General features: G+C 64.2%; 3 protein-coding genes across 3 annotated transcripts; all 3 read right to left on the bottom strand.

Annotated features, from left to right (window-relative positions):
* Positions 1 to 2,936: 2,936 nt before the first annotated feature.
* On the bottom strand, positions 2,937 to 4,821 carry LOC135316459 (proline-rich protein 22-like). Its single transcript, XM_064469913.1, has 3 exons — positions 4,719 to 4,821; positions 4,522 to 4,668; positions 2,937 to 4,099 (listed from the first exon to the last, which is right to left on the bottom strand). Exons 1-3 carry the CDS (start codon positions 4,819 to 4,821, stop codon positions 2,937 to 2,939), a joined length of 1,413 nt encoding a protein of 470 aa, XP_064325983.1.
* A 3,061-nt stretch (positions 4,822 to 7,882) lies between these two features.
* LOC135316460 (proline-rich protein 22-like) lies at positions 7,883 to 9,767 on the bottom strand. The gene is made up of 3 exons (XM_064469914.1): positions 9,665 to 9,767; positions 9,468 to 9,572; positions 7,883 to 9,045 (listed from the first exon to the last, which is right to left on the bottom strand). Exons 1-3 carry the CDS (start codon positions 9,765 to 9,767, stop codon positions 7,883 to 7,885), a joined length of 1,371 nt encoding a protein of 456 aa, XP_064325984.1.
* Positions 9,768 to 12,828: 3,061 nt separating this feature from the next.
* LOC135316461 (proline-rich protein 22-like) lies at positions 12,829 to 14,713 on the bottom strand. The gene is made up of 3 exons (XM_064469916.1): positions 14,611 to 14,713; positions 14,414 to 14,518; positions 12,829 to 13,991 (listed from the first exon to the last, which is right to left on the bottom strand). Exons 1-3 carry the CDS (start codon positions 14,711 to 14,713, stop codon positions 12,829 to 12,831), a joined length of 1,371 nt encoding a protein of 456 aa, XP_064325986.1.
* Positions 14,714 to 15,211: the final 498 nt, after the last annotated feature.

The following is a 15,211-nucleotide window of genomic DNA, read 5'->3' on the forward strand; positions in this document are numbered from 1 at the left end:
GGGGGGCTGGGGTGCCCCCGATGTGTTGCGGGTTCATCAGCTGTCAGCGGCGGTGGGTACAAGTGGCTGTTTCTGGAAGCCTTTGGTCCCTTTGCGGAGCTGGGCTCTCCTTGGGATTCGCGGTCCCCGGTGGAACGAGTCCCACGCCTGGAGTGCTGGGATGGCGGGTAGGGGCTCTTCAGGAGGGGTGGGCAGGGCAGGCGAGGTGGCGGTGCCGACGTGGATGGTGGAAAGGGAGGGGTTTGATGGTGCAGCCCTTGCAGTCAGCGGTGCTGTGGTCGGGAGGCTGCGGGGGAGGACCAGGCGGGTGGCAGCCAAGGCAGCTGTTGGAGTGGCTGTGTGCTGCCGATGGCCCAGCCGGCATGCCGGCAGCGGGGAGTTAGCCTATAGGTGATTAGGAGGAATCTGTGGCCTGGGAGCCAGGCTTCCACTTGCCAGGCATCAGCCGGGAATGCCATCCTGCTGTGAGGAGCAGGCCTGGAAAAATCCTGGACTTTGCTGGGGAGAAGTCGTTTTCACACAGCCTCAGGGATCCCCCCGGGAAAGAGGCCCTCCTCGACTTGCTGGTTGTGAATGGAGGAGGGCTGCTGGGAGAAGGGATGGTCTTGGCCGCAGTGATGGTGAAGCGGTTGAGTTGAAAACGGTCCGTGTAATGAGAAAGAAGGAGAGCAGAGTTGCTCCCCTGGCTTTTGAGAGAGCAAACGTCAAGCTCACCTCGCAACCACAGTCATGATCCAACTGGTTTCTTTGGAGCGGTGGTACAGTCACCTCTTGCTCCCAAGAGTTTAAAGGGGGCAAAGCGTCGGTGAGTTTAATACCCAGCGTGGATCATCATTCTTCAAGTGTCTTTCAGCTGTTATCGTTCGCAATCAGTCAACAGTCGACCTACCACGAACTATCAACCCTGCAGCAATCTTCAACATTCGAACGGTGACTAACAGTAGCAACGAGCAAACATACGAACATCATCCTGGGGTTGTGTTGGGACATCCATCTCCCATAGGGATAGGGTTTGAAGGGGGAATGTCAAGTGCGTGGGTGCAGACTGGGGGCGTGGCCATTTCACACATGGCATTTAGGGCAGCGTTAGCCTCAGGGACAGCTTTTAAGGGAGCGACTCCTTCACAGCGGACACGGATTTCCGTAGCGTGCTCTTAATACAGCTGATAATAATACAAACTACCACAATTACGATGATGACCGTTAGCAAAGACTGAGGGAGGCTACTTAGCCTCCCCAACAGGGAAATCCCAAACGCACTGAAAACTTTCCCCAGGCACTTAGTCCCTAGCGCAGTGGGCATTTCTCTGGTGTCTTTGGCCATTCTCTTCACCTCGTTCATCTGTTCTCGTAGTGGCACTGAAACGTGTGCCATGTGGACGCAACTGTCACCTCCCGATAGCTTCAGCTTCCCGCATACGCCTTTCTCCCTCGGCAGGAGGAAGTCTAACACAGCTCAGATTTGAGCAGTCGTCTTGCTGGTTTCTTGCAGTCGATGCTTTAAGAGGCCTAGGCTATCATGTGCAGAGTTTGTTAGTGCCTCTAGCTGCAGGCTTGGGTCTAGGAGAGAGTGTTTCGGACTGGAGGGATCCCGATTCCAAAGATTGCGCGCGGTGGCGGTGCAGCTGGTGCAGGGGACAGGAGTGTTGGGGCGAGGACGATGCTCGGGGCGGGCGAGCGTGCGAGATGAGACGGTGAGCGGCAGCATCCCCGGGAGCTGCGCCGTGCCATGCTGATGGCACCGGGACTGCGCCCGTGCAGGCCCCAACGGGACTCCTAACGCCCCAGCGGCATCACTGGGACTGCCCGAAGGAAGGGGCTTATCCCCTACGACTGCCGGTGCCGGGGGCTGCTCTGACGGGACCTCAGCCCGCACCTTCTGCAAGACCCACCCGCAAAGCTGAGGCGGCTCCCCAGAGTCGCCGTTGGCTGCACTGGGCCCACGTTGCAGCAATAAAGAGGGACGAAGCTTCGGGGCACTTTCTGGCCAATGCCATGTCTTGTCATTATTCTTACTGGTTCCCCCTCTCCCAACCCCGCCTCCTTCCTGGTGTTGCAGCTGCCCACGGCGGAGCCCGAGAAGGGGAGGAGGGTCCCTGCCTGGCCTGCAGCTCCCTCCCTCGCCATTCTTGGTGTCGTTTGGGGACCTTTTGGTGCGGCAGTGAGGCAAAGGTGTGCTTCGGGGCTGCGCACAGTGGGCCCCGAGGAAGGGCGCGATTGTCTTGCGGGCCTTTGAGGGCCTTTGCAGCGAGCCCTGTCCCTGCTGGAGGGGACGCCGGTCGTGCTCAAGACGAAGGCCTTGCAGGCCCTGTTGGGGGGGGGTGTGCCCTCCCCGGCCCCCGAGCTCTGCCCTTGTCGCAGAGGCTCTGGGTGTCCGCCAGGAGCCGAGGGGGAGCCCTCGCCCTCCCCCTCTTCTTTATCTAGCGAGGCTCAGGGAAGCTGTAGCCCTCCATGTGGTACGGAACCCTTGTCCCAGGGGCTCTGTGCTGCTTTCCGTGTGGGGCCGTGTCTGTGAGTCCTGCAGGGCCCCGACTGTCGTGGCTCCCCCACCAAAGGGCCGCCCCCCCTGGGGAAGGGGACAGGGGAGTCCCCCACCACCATTGCCTGCTCTGCTGGCGGTGACTCGTCCCTGGGGGAGGCTCGGTGCCCTTTGGGGCTTGCTGGCTGTGATGTGGGGCTCAGCGGGGCTTTTGCACCCCTTGGGTGCCATTTCCCCATGGCCCCTGTGCTCCCTCCCCCTCCCACGCAGGCACAGAGCCGTTCTGGAGAAACAACTTTTAATGGAAAAAAACACAAGGCAACAGGTAAAATCAAAGCTACCCTACCCCACCCACCCTCCAACAGCCTCCCCGCCCTCCGCCCCTAAACACCACCCCCACTCCCCCGCCCTCCACCTCAGCCCCACGCTGCATCTAATCCCCGCCATGCCACCCCCTCTAATCCCGCCCTGCCACCCGCGTGCTGCCTGCCAGAGCCCTGCGCTTGCTGGCGGCCTTTGGCAAGGGGCTCTTCCCCCGCTTCTTGCCCCGTGCCCCTGCCATGGCAGGCTGGGGCCCTGGCAGCTCCCTCCCCGCATCCCCCCACGGCTCCTGCAGCTCCAGCCCGATGCTCTGGACAAACTCTTCCAGGCTCAGGGTGGCGTCGGCGGTCTCGGGGACGCTGTAGTCAGGGCTGAGCAGCTCCTCGGGCAGAGCGAGTGAGGCGAGGTCGCAGGGGGGGATGCCTGCGCTGGTGGCACCCGGGTCCCCGGGCGTGGGGCCGCTGCTGGGACCTCCCTGGCTGATCCCCGACTCGTCCATGGAGCAGCCAAAGAACCTGAGGGCCTCGTGGAGAGGCACCTCATCGGGCAGCGCAAGGTCAGCGGCCGGGTCTCCCAGAGGCTGGTTGTGGGGAGCAGCAGAGGGGCTGGTGTGGACGTGGGTGCCCAGGGGGATGTTGGTGCCCGGGTGTGCCCCCGCGGGGGTGCCGCTGACAGCGATGTTGGTGTGTGCTGGCTGCCCCTCGGCGTGCTCATAGGCGGGGATGGCCGTCGGCGAGATCGGGGAGGCTGTGGCCACCGCTCCAGCCTCTGCGCAGGTGCCACCGGGGTCCCCAGGCATGGGGCCGCTGCTGGGCCCTCCCTGGCTGAGCCCCTCCGCATCCAGGGAGCAACCAAGGAGCCTTAGGGCCTCTTCAAGAAGCTCCTTGTCAGAGACTCCAAGGCCAGCAGCTGGGTCCCCAAGACCTTGGTTGTGGGTGGCAGTCGAGGGGCTGGTGGGGACGTTGGTGCCTGGTGGCATGTTGCATGCCGAGGGTGCAGCCGTGCCTTCAGCGTGCTGGAGGCCAGAGCTGGACGGCGGCTGCACCGGGGAGGCTGGGGCCACCGCTCTCCTCTGCTCTTGGTAGGGGGCGTGGTGTTGGGGTTGGCCGTGGGGGGTGCGTGGGGCTGCCCAGGCCAGGCAGGTCGCGCAGCCCCCGGGGCCCCAGAGGCCAGCACCCGGCAGAGAAGCGGCACCGTGGGCGAGCGTGGCGGTGGCCCGTGGAAGCAGGCTGGTGGTTGTGCGCTGCATGTGGAACGCCCGCGGGTCGAAGAAGCAGCCCCGTGGAGGCCTCTGCAGCCCTGTGGGGGTGAGTGGGAGCCGTGTTGGTCCACGGGGACCCTGCAGGGGCACCTGCTGAGCCAGCCCCCATTGCCTGTAGCCCCCGTCTCTGCACCAGGTACGTTAGGAGCGTGTGGCCGGGGCGCTCCCCGCCTCTGGGGTGATCTGCTGTGCCGGCAAGGTGGGCTTGGAAACTGGGGAGGAGGTTCAGTTTGAGAGGGTGAAATGGGAGGGATGTCCCCAAGCCTTTGGGGAATTCTCTGGAAATTGGATGTGGTGGGCTCCCGTCAGCCAGGGGAGGGCAGCGATGCTCACTCAGGCTTGCTGAAGGCCTGTGCCATATCTGCCGGGGGGCTGGGGATGGTGGTGGGGGGGCTGAAGGTGCCCGTGGGTCGGGGATGCTGAAGGTGTTGGGGTGGCCGAGCAGAGAGGGGTGCCGTACCTGCTGGTGGTGCCTGTGGGGCGTGGGTTGCCACCGCCGGTGGGGGTGCCCAGGCTGCGGGGAAGGGCTGCTCCTGCGCGGGCAGTGGGCACAGGTTGGCTGAGCCTGAAAGAGAGACAGGAGCGATGGCCGGTGGTGAGCTCCGCTCTTGCCCCCAGGAGTGGTCCCCGGGCTGCAGGGCTGGGCTCGTTGCCTACCTGGTGGGGAGAAGGTTTCGGGGAGTACAAAAGTGTGGAGGAGCCGGGGTGCCGGGGCGGCACGGGAGCCGCGCGGTGGGAGCCCCAGTGGTGGCCGCGCCATGGTTCGTTGTGGTTGTTGGCCTCTAAGGAGACTCTGGGGTCTCCCGGGACAGAACGTGTCGGCTGTCCGTGTTCCGCCATGCCCCTAGAGCCTCCCCAGCTCCTCCTGGGGAGGGAAAGGGTTAAGGGGGGCTGGGGTGCCCCCGATGTGTTGCGGGTTCATCAGCTGTCAGCGGCGGTGGGTACAAGTGGCTGTTTCTGGAAGCCTTTGGTCCCTTTGCGGAGCTGGGCTCTCCTTGGGATTCGCGGTCCCCGGTGGAACGAGTCCCACGCCTGGAGTGCTGGGATGGCGGGTAGGGGCTCTTCAGGAGGGGTGGGCAGGGCAGGCGAGGTGGCGGTGCCGACGTGGATGGTGGAAAGGGAGGGGTTTGATGGTGCAGCCCTTGCAGTCAGCGGTGCTGTGGTCGGGAGGCTGCGGGGGAGGACCAGGCGGGTGGCAGCCAAGGCAGCTGTTGGAGTGGCTGTGTGCTGCCGATGGCCCAGCCGGCATGCCGGCAGCGGGGAGTTAGCCTATAGGTGATTAGGAGGAATCTGTGGCCTGGGAGCCAGGCTTCCACTTGCCAGGCATCAGCCGGGAATGCCATCCTGCTGTGAGGAGCAGGCCTGGAAAAATCCTGGACTTTGCTGGGGAGAAGTCGTTTTCACACAGCCTCAGGGATCCCCCCGGGAAAGAGGCCCTCCTCGACTTGCTGGTTGTGAATGGAGGAGGGCTGCTGGGAGAAGGGATGGTCTTGGCCGCAGTGATGGTGAAGCGGTTGAGTTGAAAACGGTCCGTGTAATGAGAAAGAAGGAGAGCAGAGTTGCTCCCCTGGCTTTTGAGAGAGCAAACGTCAAGCTCACCTCGCAACCACAGTCATGATCCAACTGGTTTCTTTGGAGCGGTGGTACAGTCACCTCTTGCTCCCAAGAGTTTAAAGGGGGCAAAGCGTCGGTGAGTTTAATACCCAGCGTGGATCATCATTCTTCAAGTGTCTTTCAGCTGTTATCGTTCGCAATCAGTCAACAGTCGACCTACCACGAACTATCAACCCTGCAGCAATCTTCAACATTCGAACGGTGACTAACAGTAGCAACGAGCAAACATACGAACATCATCCTGGGGTTGTGTTGGGACATCCATCTCCCATAGGGATAGGGTTTGAAGGGGGAATGTCAAGTGCGTGGGTGCAGACTGGGGGCGTGGCCATTTCACACATGGCATTTAGGGCAGCGTTAGCCTCAGGGACAGCTTTTAAGGGAGCGACTCCTTCACAGCGGACACGGATTTCCGTAGCGTGCTCTTAATACAGCTGATAATAATACAAACTACCACAATTACGATGATGACCGTTAGCAAAGACTGAGGGAGGCTACTTAGCCTCCCCAACAGGGAAATCCCAAACGCACTGAAAACTTTCCCCAGGCACTTAGTCCCTAGCGCAGTGGGCATTTCTCTGGTGTCTTTGGCCATTCTCTTCACCTCATTCATCTGTTCTCGTAGTGGCACTGAAACGTGTGCCATGTGGACGCAACTGTCACCTCCCGATAGCTTCAGCTTCCCGCATACGCCTTTCTCCCTCGGCAGGAGGAAGTCTAACACAGCTCAGATTTGAGCAGTCGTCTTGCTGGTTGCTTGCAGTCGATGCTTTAAGAGGCCTAGGCTATCATGTGCAGAGTTTGTTAGTGCCTCTAGCTGCAGGCTTGGGTCTAGGAGAGAGTGTTTCGGACTGGAGGGATCCCGATTCCAAAGATTGCGCGCGGTGGCGGTGCAGCTGGTGCAGGGGACAGGAGTGTTGGGGCGAGGACGATGCTCGGGGCGGGCGAGCGTGCGAGATGAGACGGTGAGCGGCAGCATCCCCGGGAGCTGCGCCGTGCCATGCTGATGGCACCGGGACTGCGCCCGTGCAGGCCCCAACGGGACTCCTAACGCCCCAGCGGCATCACTGGGACTGCCCGAAGGAAGGGGCTTATCCCCTACGACTGCCGGTGCCGGGGGCTGCTCTGACGGGACCTCAGCCCGCACCTTCTGCAAGACCCACCCGCAAAGCTGAGGCGGCTCCCCAAAGTCGCCGTTGGCTGCACTGGGCCCACGTTGCAGCAATAAAGAGGGATGAAGCTTCGGGGCACTTTCTGGCCAATGCCATGTCTTGTCATTATTCTTACTAGTTCCCCCTCTCCCAACCCCGCCTCCTTCCCGGTGTTGCAGCTGCCCACGGCGGAGCCCGAGAAGGGGAGGAGGGTCCCTGCCTGGCCTGCAGCTCCCTCCCTCGCCATTCTTGGTGTCGTTTGGGGACCTTTTGGTGCGGCAGTGAGGCAAAGGTGTGCTTCGGGGCTGCGCACAGTGGGCCCCGAGGAAGGGCGCGATTGTCTTGCGGGCCTTTGAGGGCCTTTGCAGCGAGCCCTGTCCCTGCTGGAGGGGACGCCGGTCGTGCTCAAGACGAAGGCCTTGCAGGCCCTGTTGGGGGGGGGTGTGCCCTCCCCGGCCCCCGAGCTCTGCCCTTGTCGCAGAGGCTCTGGGTGTCCGCCAGGAGCCGAGGGGGAGCCCTCGCCCTCCCCCTCTTCTTTATCTAGTGAGGCTCAGGGAAGCTGTAGCCCTCCATGTGGTACGGAACCCTTGTCCCAGGGGCTCTGTGCTGCTTTCCGTGTGGGGCCGTGTCTGTGAGTCCTGCAGGGCCCCGACTGTCGTGGCTCCCCCACCAAAGGGCCGCCCCCCCTGGGGAAGGGGACAGGGGAGTCCCCCACCACCATTGCCTGCTCTGCTGGCGGTGACTCGTCCCTGGGGGAGGCTCGGTGCCCTTTGGGGCTTGCTGGCTGTGATGTGGGGCTCAGCGGGGCTTTTGCACCCCTTGGGTGCCATTTCCCCGTGGCCCCTGTGCTCCCTCCCCCTCCCACGCAGGCACAGAGCCGTTCTGGAGAAACAACTTTTAATGGAAAAAAACACAAGGCAACAGGCAAAATCAAAGCTACCCTACCCCACCCACCCTCCAACAGCCTCCCCGCCCTCCGCCCCTAAACACCACCCCCACTCCCCCGCCCTCCACCTCAGCCCCACGCTGCATCTAATCCCCGCCTTGCCACCCCCTCTAATCCCGCCCTGCCACCCGCGTGCTGCCTGCCAGAGCCCTGCGCTTGCTGGCGGCCTTTGGCAAGGGGCTCTTCCCCCGCTTCTTGCCCCGTGCCCCTGCCATGGCAGGCTGGGGCCCTGGCAGCTCCCTCCCCGCATCCCCCCACGGCTCCTGCAGCTCCAGCCCGATGCTCTGGACAAACTCTTCCAGGCTCAGGGTGGCGTCGGCGGTCTCAGGGACGCTGTAGTCAGGGCTGAGCAGCTCCTCGGGCAGAGCGAGTGAGGCGAGGTCGCAGGGGGGGATGCCTGCGCTGGCGGCACCAGGGTCCCCAGGCATGGGGCCGCTGCTGGGACCCTCCGGGCTGATCCCCGACTCGTCCATGGAGCAGCCAAAGAACCTGAGGGCCTCGTGGAGAGGCACCTCATCGGGCAGCGCAAGGTCAGCGGCCGGGTCTCCCAGCGGCTGGTTGTGGGGAGCAGCAGAGGGGCTGGTGTGGACGTGGGTGCCCAGGGGGATGTTGGTGCCCGGGTGTGCCCCCGCGGGGGTGCCGCTGACAGCGATGTTGGTGTGTGCTGGCTGCCCCTCGGCGTGCTCATAGGCGGGGATGGCCGTCGGCGAGATCGGGGAGGCTGTGGCCACCGCTCCAGCCTCTGCGCAGGTGCCACCGGGGTCCCCAGGCATGGGGCCGCTGCTGGGCCCTCCCTGGCTGAGCCCCTCCGCATCCAGGGAGCAACCAAGGAGCCTTAGGGCCTCTTCAAGAAGCTCCTTGTCAGAGACTCCAAGGCCAGCAGCTGGGTCCCCAAGACCTTGGTTGTGGGTGGCAGCAGAGGGGCTGGTGGGGACGTTGGTGCCTGGTGGCATGTTGCATGCCGAGGGTGCAGCCGTGCCTTCAGCGTGCTGGAGGCCAGAGCTGGACGGCGGCTGCACCGGGGAGGCTGGGGCCACCACTCTCCTCTGCTCTTGGTAGGGGGCGTGGTGTTGGGGTTGGCCGTGGGGGGTGCGTGGGGCTGCCCAGGCCAGGCAGGTCGCGCAGCCCCCGGGGCCCCAGAGGCCAGCACCCGGCAGAGAAGCGGCACCGTGGGCGAGCGTGGCGGTGGCCCGTGGAAGCAGGCTGGTGGTTGTGCGCTGCATGTGGAACGCCCGCGGGTCGAAGAAGCAGCCCCGTGGAGGCCTCTGCAGCCCTGTGGGGGTGAGTGGGAGCCGTGTTGGTCCACGGGGACCCTGCAGGGGCACCTGCTGAGCCAGCCCCCATTGCCTGTAGCCCCCGTCTCTGCACCAGGTACGTTAGGAGCTTGTGGCCGGGGCGCTCCCCGCCTCTGGGGTGATCTGCTGTGCCGGCAAGGTGGGCTTGGAAACTGGGGAGGAGGTTCAGTTTGAGAGGGTGAAATGGGAGGGATGTCCCCAAGCCTTTGGGGAATTCTCTGGAAATTGGATGCGGTGGGCTCCCGTCAGCCAGGGGAGGGCAGCGATGCTCACTCAGGCTTGCTGAAGGCCTGTGCCATATCTGCCGGGGGGCTGGGGATGGTGGTGGGGGGGCTGAAGGTGCCCGTGGGTCGGGGATGCTGAAGGTGTTGGGGTGGCCGAGCAGAGAGGGGTGCCGTACCTGCTGGTGGTGCCTGTGGGGCGTGGGTTGCCACCGCCGGTGGGGGTGCCCAGGCTGCGGGGAAGGGCTGCTCCTGCGCGGGCAGTGGGCACAGGTTGGCTGAGCCTGAAAGAGAGACAGGAGCGATGGCCGGTGGTGAGCTCCGCTCTTGCCCCCAGGAGCGGTCCCCGGGCTGCAGGGCTGGGCTCGTTGCCTACCTGGTGGGGAGAAGGTTTCGGGGAGTACAAAAGTGTGGAGGAGCCGGGGTGCCGGGGCGGCACGGGAGCCGCGCGGTGGGAGCCCCAGTGGTGGCCGCGCCATGGTTCGTTGTGGTTGTTGGCCTCTAAGGAGACTCTGGGGTCTCCCGGGACAGAACGTGTCGGCTGTCCGTGTTCCGCCATGCCCCTAGAGCCTCCCCAGCTCCTCCTGGGGAGGGAAAGGGTTAAGGGGGGCTGGGGTGCCCCCGATGTGTTGCGGGTTCATCAGCTGTCAGCGGCGGTGGGTACAAGTGGCTGTTTCTGGAAGCCTTTGGTCCCTTTGCGGAGCTGGGCTCTCCTTGGGATTCGCGGTCCCCGGTGGAACGAGTCCCACGCCCGGAGTGCTGGGATGGCGGGTAGGGGCTCTTCAGGAGGGGTGGGCAGGGCAGGCGAGGTGGCGGTGCCGACGTGGATGGTGGAAAGGGAGGGGTTTGATGGTGCAGCCCTTGCAGTCAGCGGTGCTGTGGTCGGGAGGCTGCGGGGGAGGACCAGGCGGGTGGCAGCCAAGGCAGCTGTTGGAGTGGCTGTGTGCTGCCGATGGCCCAGCCGGCATGCCGGCAGCGGGGAGTTAGCCTATAGGTGATTAGGAGGAATCTGTGGCCTGGGAGCCAGGCTTCCACTTGCCAGGCATCAGCCGGGAATGCCATCCTGCTGTGAGGAGCAGGCCTGGAAAAATCCTGGACTTTGCTGGGGAGAAGTCGTTTTCACACAGCCTCAGGGATCCCCCCGGGAAAGAGGCCCTCCTCGACTTGCTGGTTGTGAATGGAGGAGGGCTGGTGGGAGAAGGGATGGTCTTGGCCGCAGTGATGGTGAAGCGGTTGAGTTGCAAACGGTCCGTGTAATGAGAAAGAAGGAGAGCAGAGTTGCTCCCCTGGCTTTTGAGAGAGCAAACGTCAAGCTCACCTCGCAACCACAGTCATGATCCAACTGGTTTCTTTGGAGCGGTGGTACAGTCACCTCTTGCTCCCAAGAGTTTAAAGGGGGCAAAGCGTCGGTGAGTTTAATACCCAGCGTGGATCATCATTCTTCAAGTGTCTTTCAGCTGTTGTCGTTCGCAATCAGTCAACAGTCGACCTACCACGAACTATCAACCCTGCAGCAATCTTCAACATTCGAACGGTGACTAACAGTAGCAACGAGCAAACATACGAACATCATCCTGGGGTTGTGTTGGGACATCCATCTCCCATAGGGATAGGGTTTGAAGGGGGAATGTCAAGTGCATGGGTGCAGACTGGGGGCGTGGCCATTTCACACATGGCATTTAGGGCAGCGTTAGCCTCAGGGACAGCTTTTAAGGGAGCGACTCCTTCACAGCGGACACGGATTTCCGTAGCGTGCTCTTAATACAGCTGATAATAATACAAACTACCACAATTACGATGATGACCGTTAGCAAAGACTGAGGGAGGCTACTTAGCCTCCCCAACAGGGAAATCCCAAACGCACTGAAAACTTTCCCCAGGCACTTAGTCCCTAGCGCAGTGGGCATTTCTCTGGTGTCTTTGGCCATTCTCTTCACCTCGTTCATCTGTTCTCGTAGTGGCACTGAAACGTGTGCCATGTGGACGCAACTGTCACCTCCCGATAGCTTCAGCTTCCCGCATACGCCTTTCTCCCTCGGCAGGAGGAAGTCTAACACAGCTCAGATTTGAGCAGTCGTCTTGCTGGTTTCTTGCAGTCGATGCTTTAAGAGGCCTAGGCTATCATGTGCAGAGTTTGTTAGTGCCTCTAGCTGCAGGCTTGGGTCTAGGAGAGAGTGTTTCGGACTGGAGGGATCCCGATTCCAAAGACTGCGCGCGGTGGCGGTGCAGCTGGTGCAGGGGACAGGAGTGTTGGGGCGAGGACGATGCTCGGGGCGGGCGAGCGTGCGAGATGAGACGGTGAGCGGCAGCATCCCCGGGAGCTGCGCCGTGCCATGCTGATGGCACCGGGACTGCGCCCGTGCAGGCCCCAACGGGACTCCTAACGCCCCAGCGGCACCACTGGGACTGCCCGAAGGAAGGGGCTTATCCCCTACGACTGCCGGTGCCGGGGGCTGCTCTGACGGGACCTCAGCCCGCACCTTCTGCAAGACCCACCCGCAAAGCTGAGGCGGCTCCCCAAAGTCGCCGTTGGCTGCACTGGGCCCACGTTGCAGCAATAAAGAGGGACGAAGCTTCGGGGCACTTTCTGGCCAATGCCATGTCTTGTCATTATTCTTACTGGTTCCCCCTCTCCCAACCCCGCCTCCTTCCTGGTGTTGCAGCTGCCCATGGCGGAGCCCGAGAAGGGGAGGAGGGTCCCTGCCTGGCCTGCAGCTCCCTCCCTCGCCATTCTTGGTGTCGTTTGGGGACCTTTTGGTGCGGCAGTGAGGCAAAGGTGTGCTTCGGGGCTGCGCACAGTGGGCCCCGAGGAAGGGCGCGATTGTCTTGCGGGCCTTTGAGGGCCTTTGCAGCGAGCCCTGTCCCTGCTGGAGGGGACGCCGGTCGTGCTCAAGACGAAGGCCTTGCAGGCCCTGTTGGGGGGGGGTGTGCCCTCCCCGGCCCCCGAGCTCTGCCCTTGTCGCAGAGGCTCTGGGTGTCCGCCAGGAGCCGAGGGGGAGCCCTCGCCCTCCCCCTCTTCTTTATCTAGTGAGGCTCAGGGAAGCTGTAGCCCTCCATGTGGTACGGAACCCTTGTCCCAGGGGCTCTGTGCTGCTGTCCGTGTGGGGCCGTGTCTGTGAGTCCTGCAGGGCCCCGACTGTCGTGGCTCCCCCACCAAAGGGCCGCCCCCCCTGGGGAAGGGGACAGGGGAGTCCCCCACCACCATTGCCTGCTCTGCTGGCGGTGACTCGTCCCTGGGGGAGGCTCGGTGCCCTTTGGGGCTTGCTGGCTGTGATGTGGGGCTCAGCGGGGCTTTTGCACCCCTTGGGTGCCATTTCCCCATGGCCCCTGTGCTCCCTCCCCCTCCCACGCAGGCACAGAGCCGTTCTGGAGAAACAACTTTTAATGGAAAAAAACACAAGGCAACAGGTAAAATCAAAGCTACCCTACCCCACCCACCCTCCAACAGCCTCCCCGCCCTCCGCCCCTAAACACCACCCCCACTCCCCCGCCCTCCACCTCAGCCCCACGCTGCATCTAATCCCCGCCATGCCACCCCCTCTAATCCCGCCCTGCCACCCGCGTGCTGCCTGCCAGAGCCCTGCGCTTGCTGGCGGCCTTTGGCAAGGGGCTCTTCCCCCGCTTCTTGCCCCGTGCCCCTGCCATGGCAGGCTGGGGCCCTGGCAGCTCCCTCCCCGCATCCCCCCACGGCTCCTGCAGCTCCAGCCCGATGCTCTGGACAAACTCTTCCAGGCTCAGGGTGGCGTCGGCGGTCTCGGGGACGCTGTAGTCAGGGCTGAGCAGCTCCTCGGGCAGAGCGAGTGAGGCGAGGTCGCAGGGGGGGATGCCTGCGCTGGTGGCACCAGGGTCCCCGGGCGTGGGGCCGCTGCTGGGACCCTCCGGGCTGATCCCCGACTCGTCCACGGAGCAGCCAAAGAACCTGAGGGCCTCGTGGAGAGGCACCTCATCGGGCAGCGCAAGGTCAGCGGCCGGGTCTCCCAGCGGCTGGTTGTGGGGAGCAGCAGAGGGGCTGGTGTGGACGTGGGTGCCCAGGGGGATGTTGGTGCCCGGGTGTGCCCCCGCGGGGGTGCCGCTGACAGCGATGTTGGTGTGTGCTGGCTGCCCCTCGGCGTGCTCATAGGCGGGGATGGCCGTCGGCGAGATCGGGGAGGCTGTGGCCACCGCTCCAGCCTCTGCGCAGGTGCCACCGGGGTCCCCAGGCATGGGGCCGCTGCTGGGCCCTCCCTGGCTGAGCCCCTCCGCATCCAGGGAGCAACCAAGGAGCCTTAGGGCCTCTTCAAGAAGCTCCTTGTCAGAGACTCCAAGGCCAGCAGCTGGGTCCCCAAGACCTTGGTTGTGGGTGGCAGTCGAGGGGCTGGTGGGGACGTTGGTGCCTGGTGGCATGTTGCATGCCGAGGGTGCAGCCGTGCCTTCAGCGTGCTGGAGGCCAGAGCTGGACGGCGGCTGCACCGGGGAGGCTGGGGCCACCGCTCTCCTCTGCTCTTGGTAGGGGGCGTGGTGTTGGGGTTGGCCGTGGGGGGTGCGTGGGGCTGCCCAGGCCAGGCAGGTCGCGCAGCCCCCGGGGCCCCAGAGGCCAGCACCCGGCAGAGAAGCGGCACCGTGGGCGAGCGTGGCGGTGGCCCGTGGAAGCAGGCTGGTGGTTGTGCGCCGCATGTGGAACGCCCGCGGGTCGAAGAAGCAGCCCCGTGGAGGCCTCTGCAGCCCTGTGGGGGTGAGTGGGAGCCGTGTTGGTCCACGGGGACCCTGCAGGGGCACCTGCTGAGCCAGCCCCCATTGCCTGTAGCCCCCGTCTCTGCACCAGGTACGTTAGGAGCTTGTGGCCGGGGCGCTCCCCGCCTCTGGGGTGATCTGCTGTGCCGGCAAGGTGGGCTTGGAAACTGGGGAGGAGGTTCAGTTTGAGAGGGTGAAATGGGAGGGATGTCCCCAAGCCTTTGGGGAATTCTCTGGAAATTGGATGCGGTGGGCTCCCGTCAGCCAGGGGAGGGCAGCGATGCTCACTCAGGCTTGCTGAAGGCCTGTGCCATATCTGCCGGGGGGCTGGGGATGGTGGTGGGGGGGCTGAAGGTGCCCGTGGGTCGGGGATGCTGAAGGTGTTGGGGTGGCCGAGCAGAGAGGGGTGCCGTACCTGCTGGTGGTGCCTGTGGGGCGTGGGTTGCCACCGCCGGTGGGGGTGCCCAGGCTGCGGGGAAGGGCTGCTCCTGCGCGGGCAGTGGGCACAGGTTGGCTGAGCCTGAAAGAGAGACAGGAGCGATGGCCGGTGGTGAGCTCCGCTCTTGCCCCCAGGAGCGGTCCCCGGGCTGCAGGGCTGGGCTCGTTGCCTACCTGGTGGGGAGAAGGTTTCGGGGAGTACAAAAGTGTGGAGGAGCCGGGGTGCCGGGGCGGCACGGGAGCCGCGCGGTGGGAGCCCCAGTGGTGGCCGCGCCATGGTTCGTTGTGGTTGTTGGCCTCTAAGGAGACTCTGGGGTCTCCCGGGACAGAACGTGTCGGCTGTCCGTGTTCCGCCATGCCCCTAGAGCCTCCCCAGCTCCTCCTGGGGAGGGAAAGGGTTAAGGGGGGCTGGGGTGCCCCCGATGTGTTGCGGGTTCATCAGCTGTCAGCGGCGGTGGGTACAAGTGGCTGTTTCTGGAAGCCTTTGGTCCCTTTGCGGAGCTGGGCTCTCCTTGGGATTCGCGGTCCCCGGTGGAACGAGCCCCACGCCCGGAGTGCTGGGATGGCGGGTAGGGGCTCTTCAGGAGGGGTGGGCAGGGCAGGCGAGGTGGCGGTGCCGACGTGGATGGTGGAAAGGGAGGGGTTTGATGGTGCAGCCCTTGCAGTCAGCGGTGCTGTGGTCGGGAGGCTGCGGGGGAGGACCAGGCGGGTGGCAGCCAAGGCAGCTGTTGGAGTGGCTGTGTGCTGCCGATGGCCCAGCCGGCATGCCGGCAGC

This window comes from Phalacrocorax carbo, chromosome 19 (genome assembly GCF_963921805.1).
Source record: "Phalacrocorax carbo chromosome 19, bPhaCar2.1, whole genome shotgun sequence".
Classification (NCBI taxonomy): domain Eukaryota; kingdom Metazoa; phylum Chordata; class Aves; order Suliformes; family Phalacrocoracidae; genus Phalacrocorax; species Phalacrocorax carbo.

Bases quoted from the DNA above. Each gene is read 5' to 3' on its own strand.
- LOC135316459 (XM_064469913.1), bottom strand. From the start codon at position 4,821: ATGGCGCGGCCACCACTGGGGCTCCCACCGCGCGGCTCCCGTGCCGCC. The intron at 4,669-4,718 runs GTAGGCAACGAG...CCTGGGGGCAAG, and splicing joins CGAAACCTTCTCCCCACCAG to AGCGGAGCTCACCACCGGCC. The intron at 4,100-4,521 runs GTACGGCACCCC...TCACCCCCACAG, and splicing joins CCCACAGGCACCACCAGCAG to GGCTGCAGAGGCCTCCACGG.
- LOC135316460 (XM_064469914.1), bottom strand. From the start codon at position 9,767: ATGGCGCGGCCACCACTGGGGCTCCCACCGCGCGGCTCCCGTGCCGCC. The intron at 9,573-9,664 runs GTAGGCAACGAG...TCTCTCTTTCAG, and splicing joins CGAAACCTTCTCCCCACCAG to GCTCAGCCAACCTGTGCCCA. The intron at 9,046-9,467 runs GTACGGCACCCC...TCACCCCCACAG, and splicing joins CCCACAGGCACCACCAGCAG to GGCTGCAGAGGCCTCCACGG.
- LOC135316461 (XM_064469916.1), bottom strand. From the start codon at position 14,713: ATGGCGCGGCCACCACTGGGGCTCCCACCGCGCGGCTCCCGTGCCGCC. The intron at 14,519-14,610 runs GTAGGCAACGAG...TCTCTCTTTCAG, and splicing joins CGAAACCTTCTCCCCACCAG to GCTCAGCCAACCTGTGCCCA. The intron at 13,992-14,413 runs GTACGGCACCCC...TCACCCCCACAG, and splicing joins CCCACAGGCACCACCAGCAG to GGCTGCAGAGGCCTCCACGG.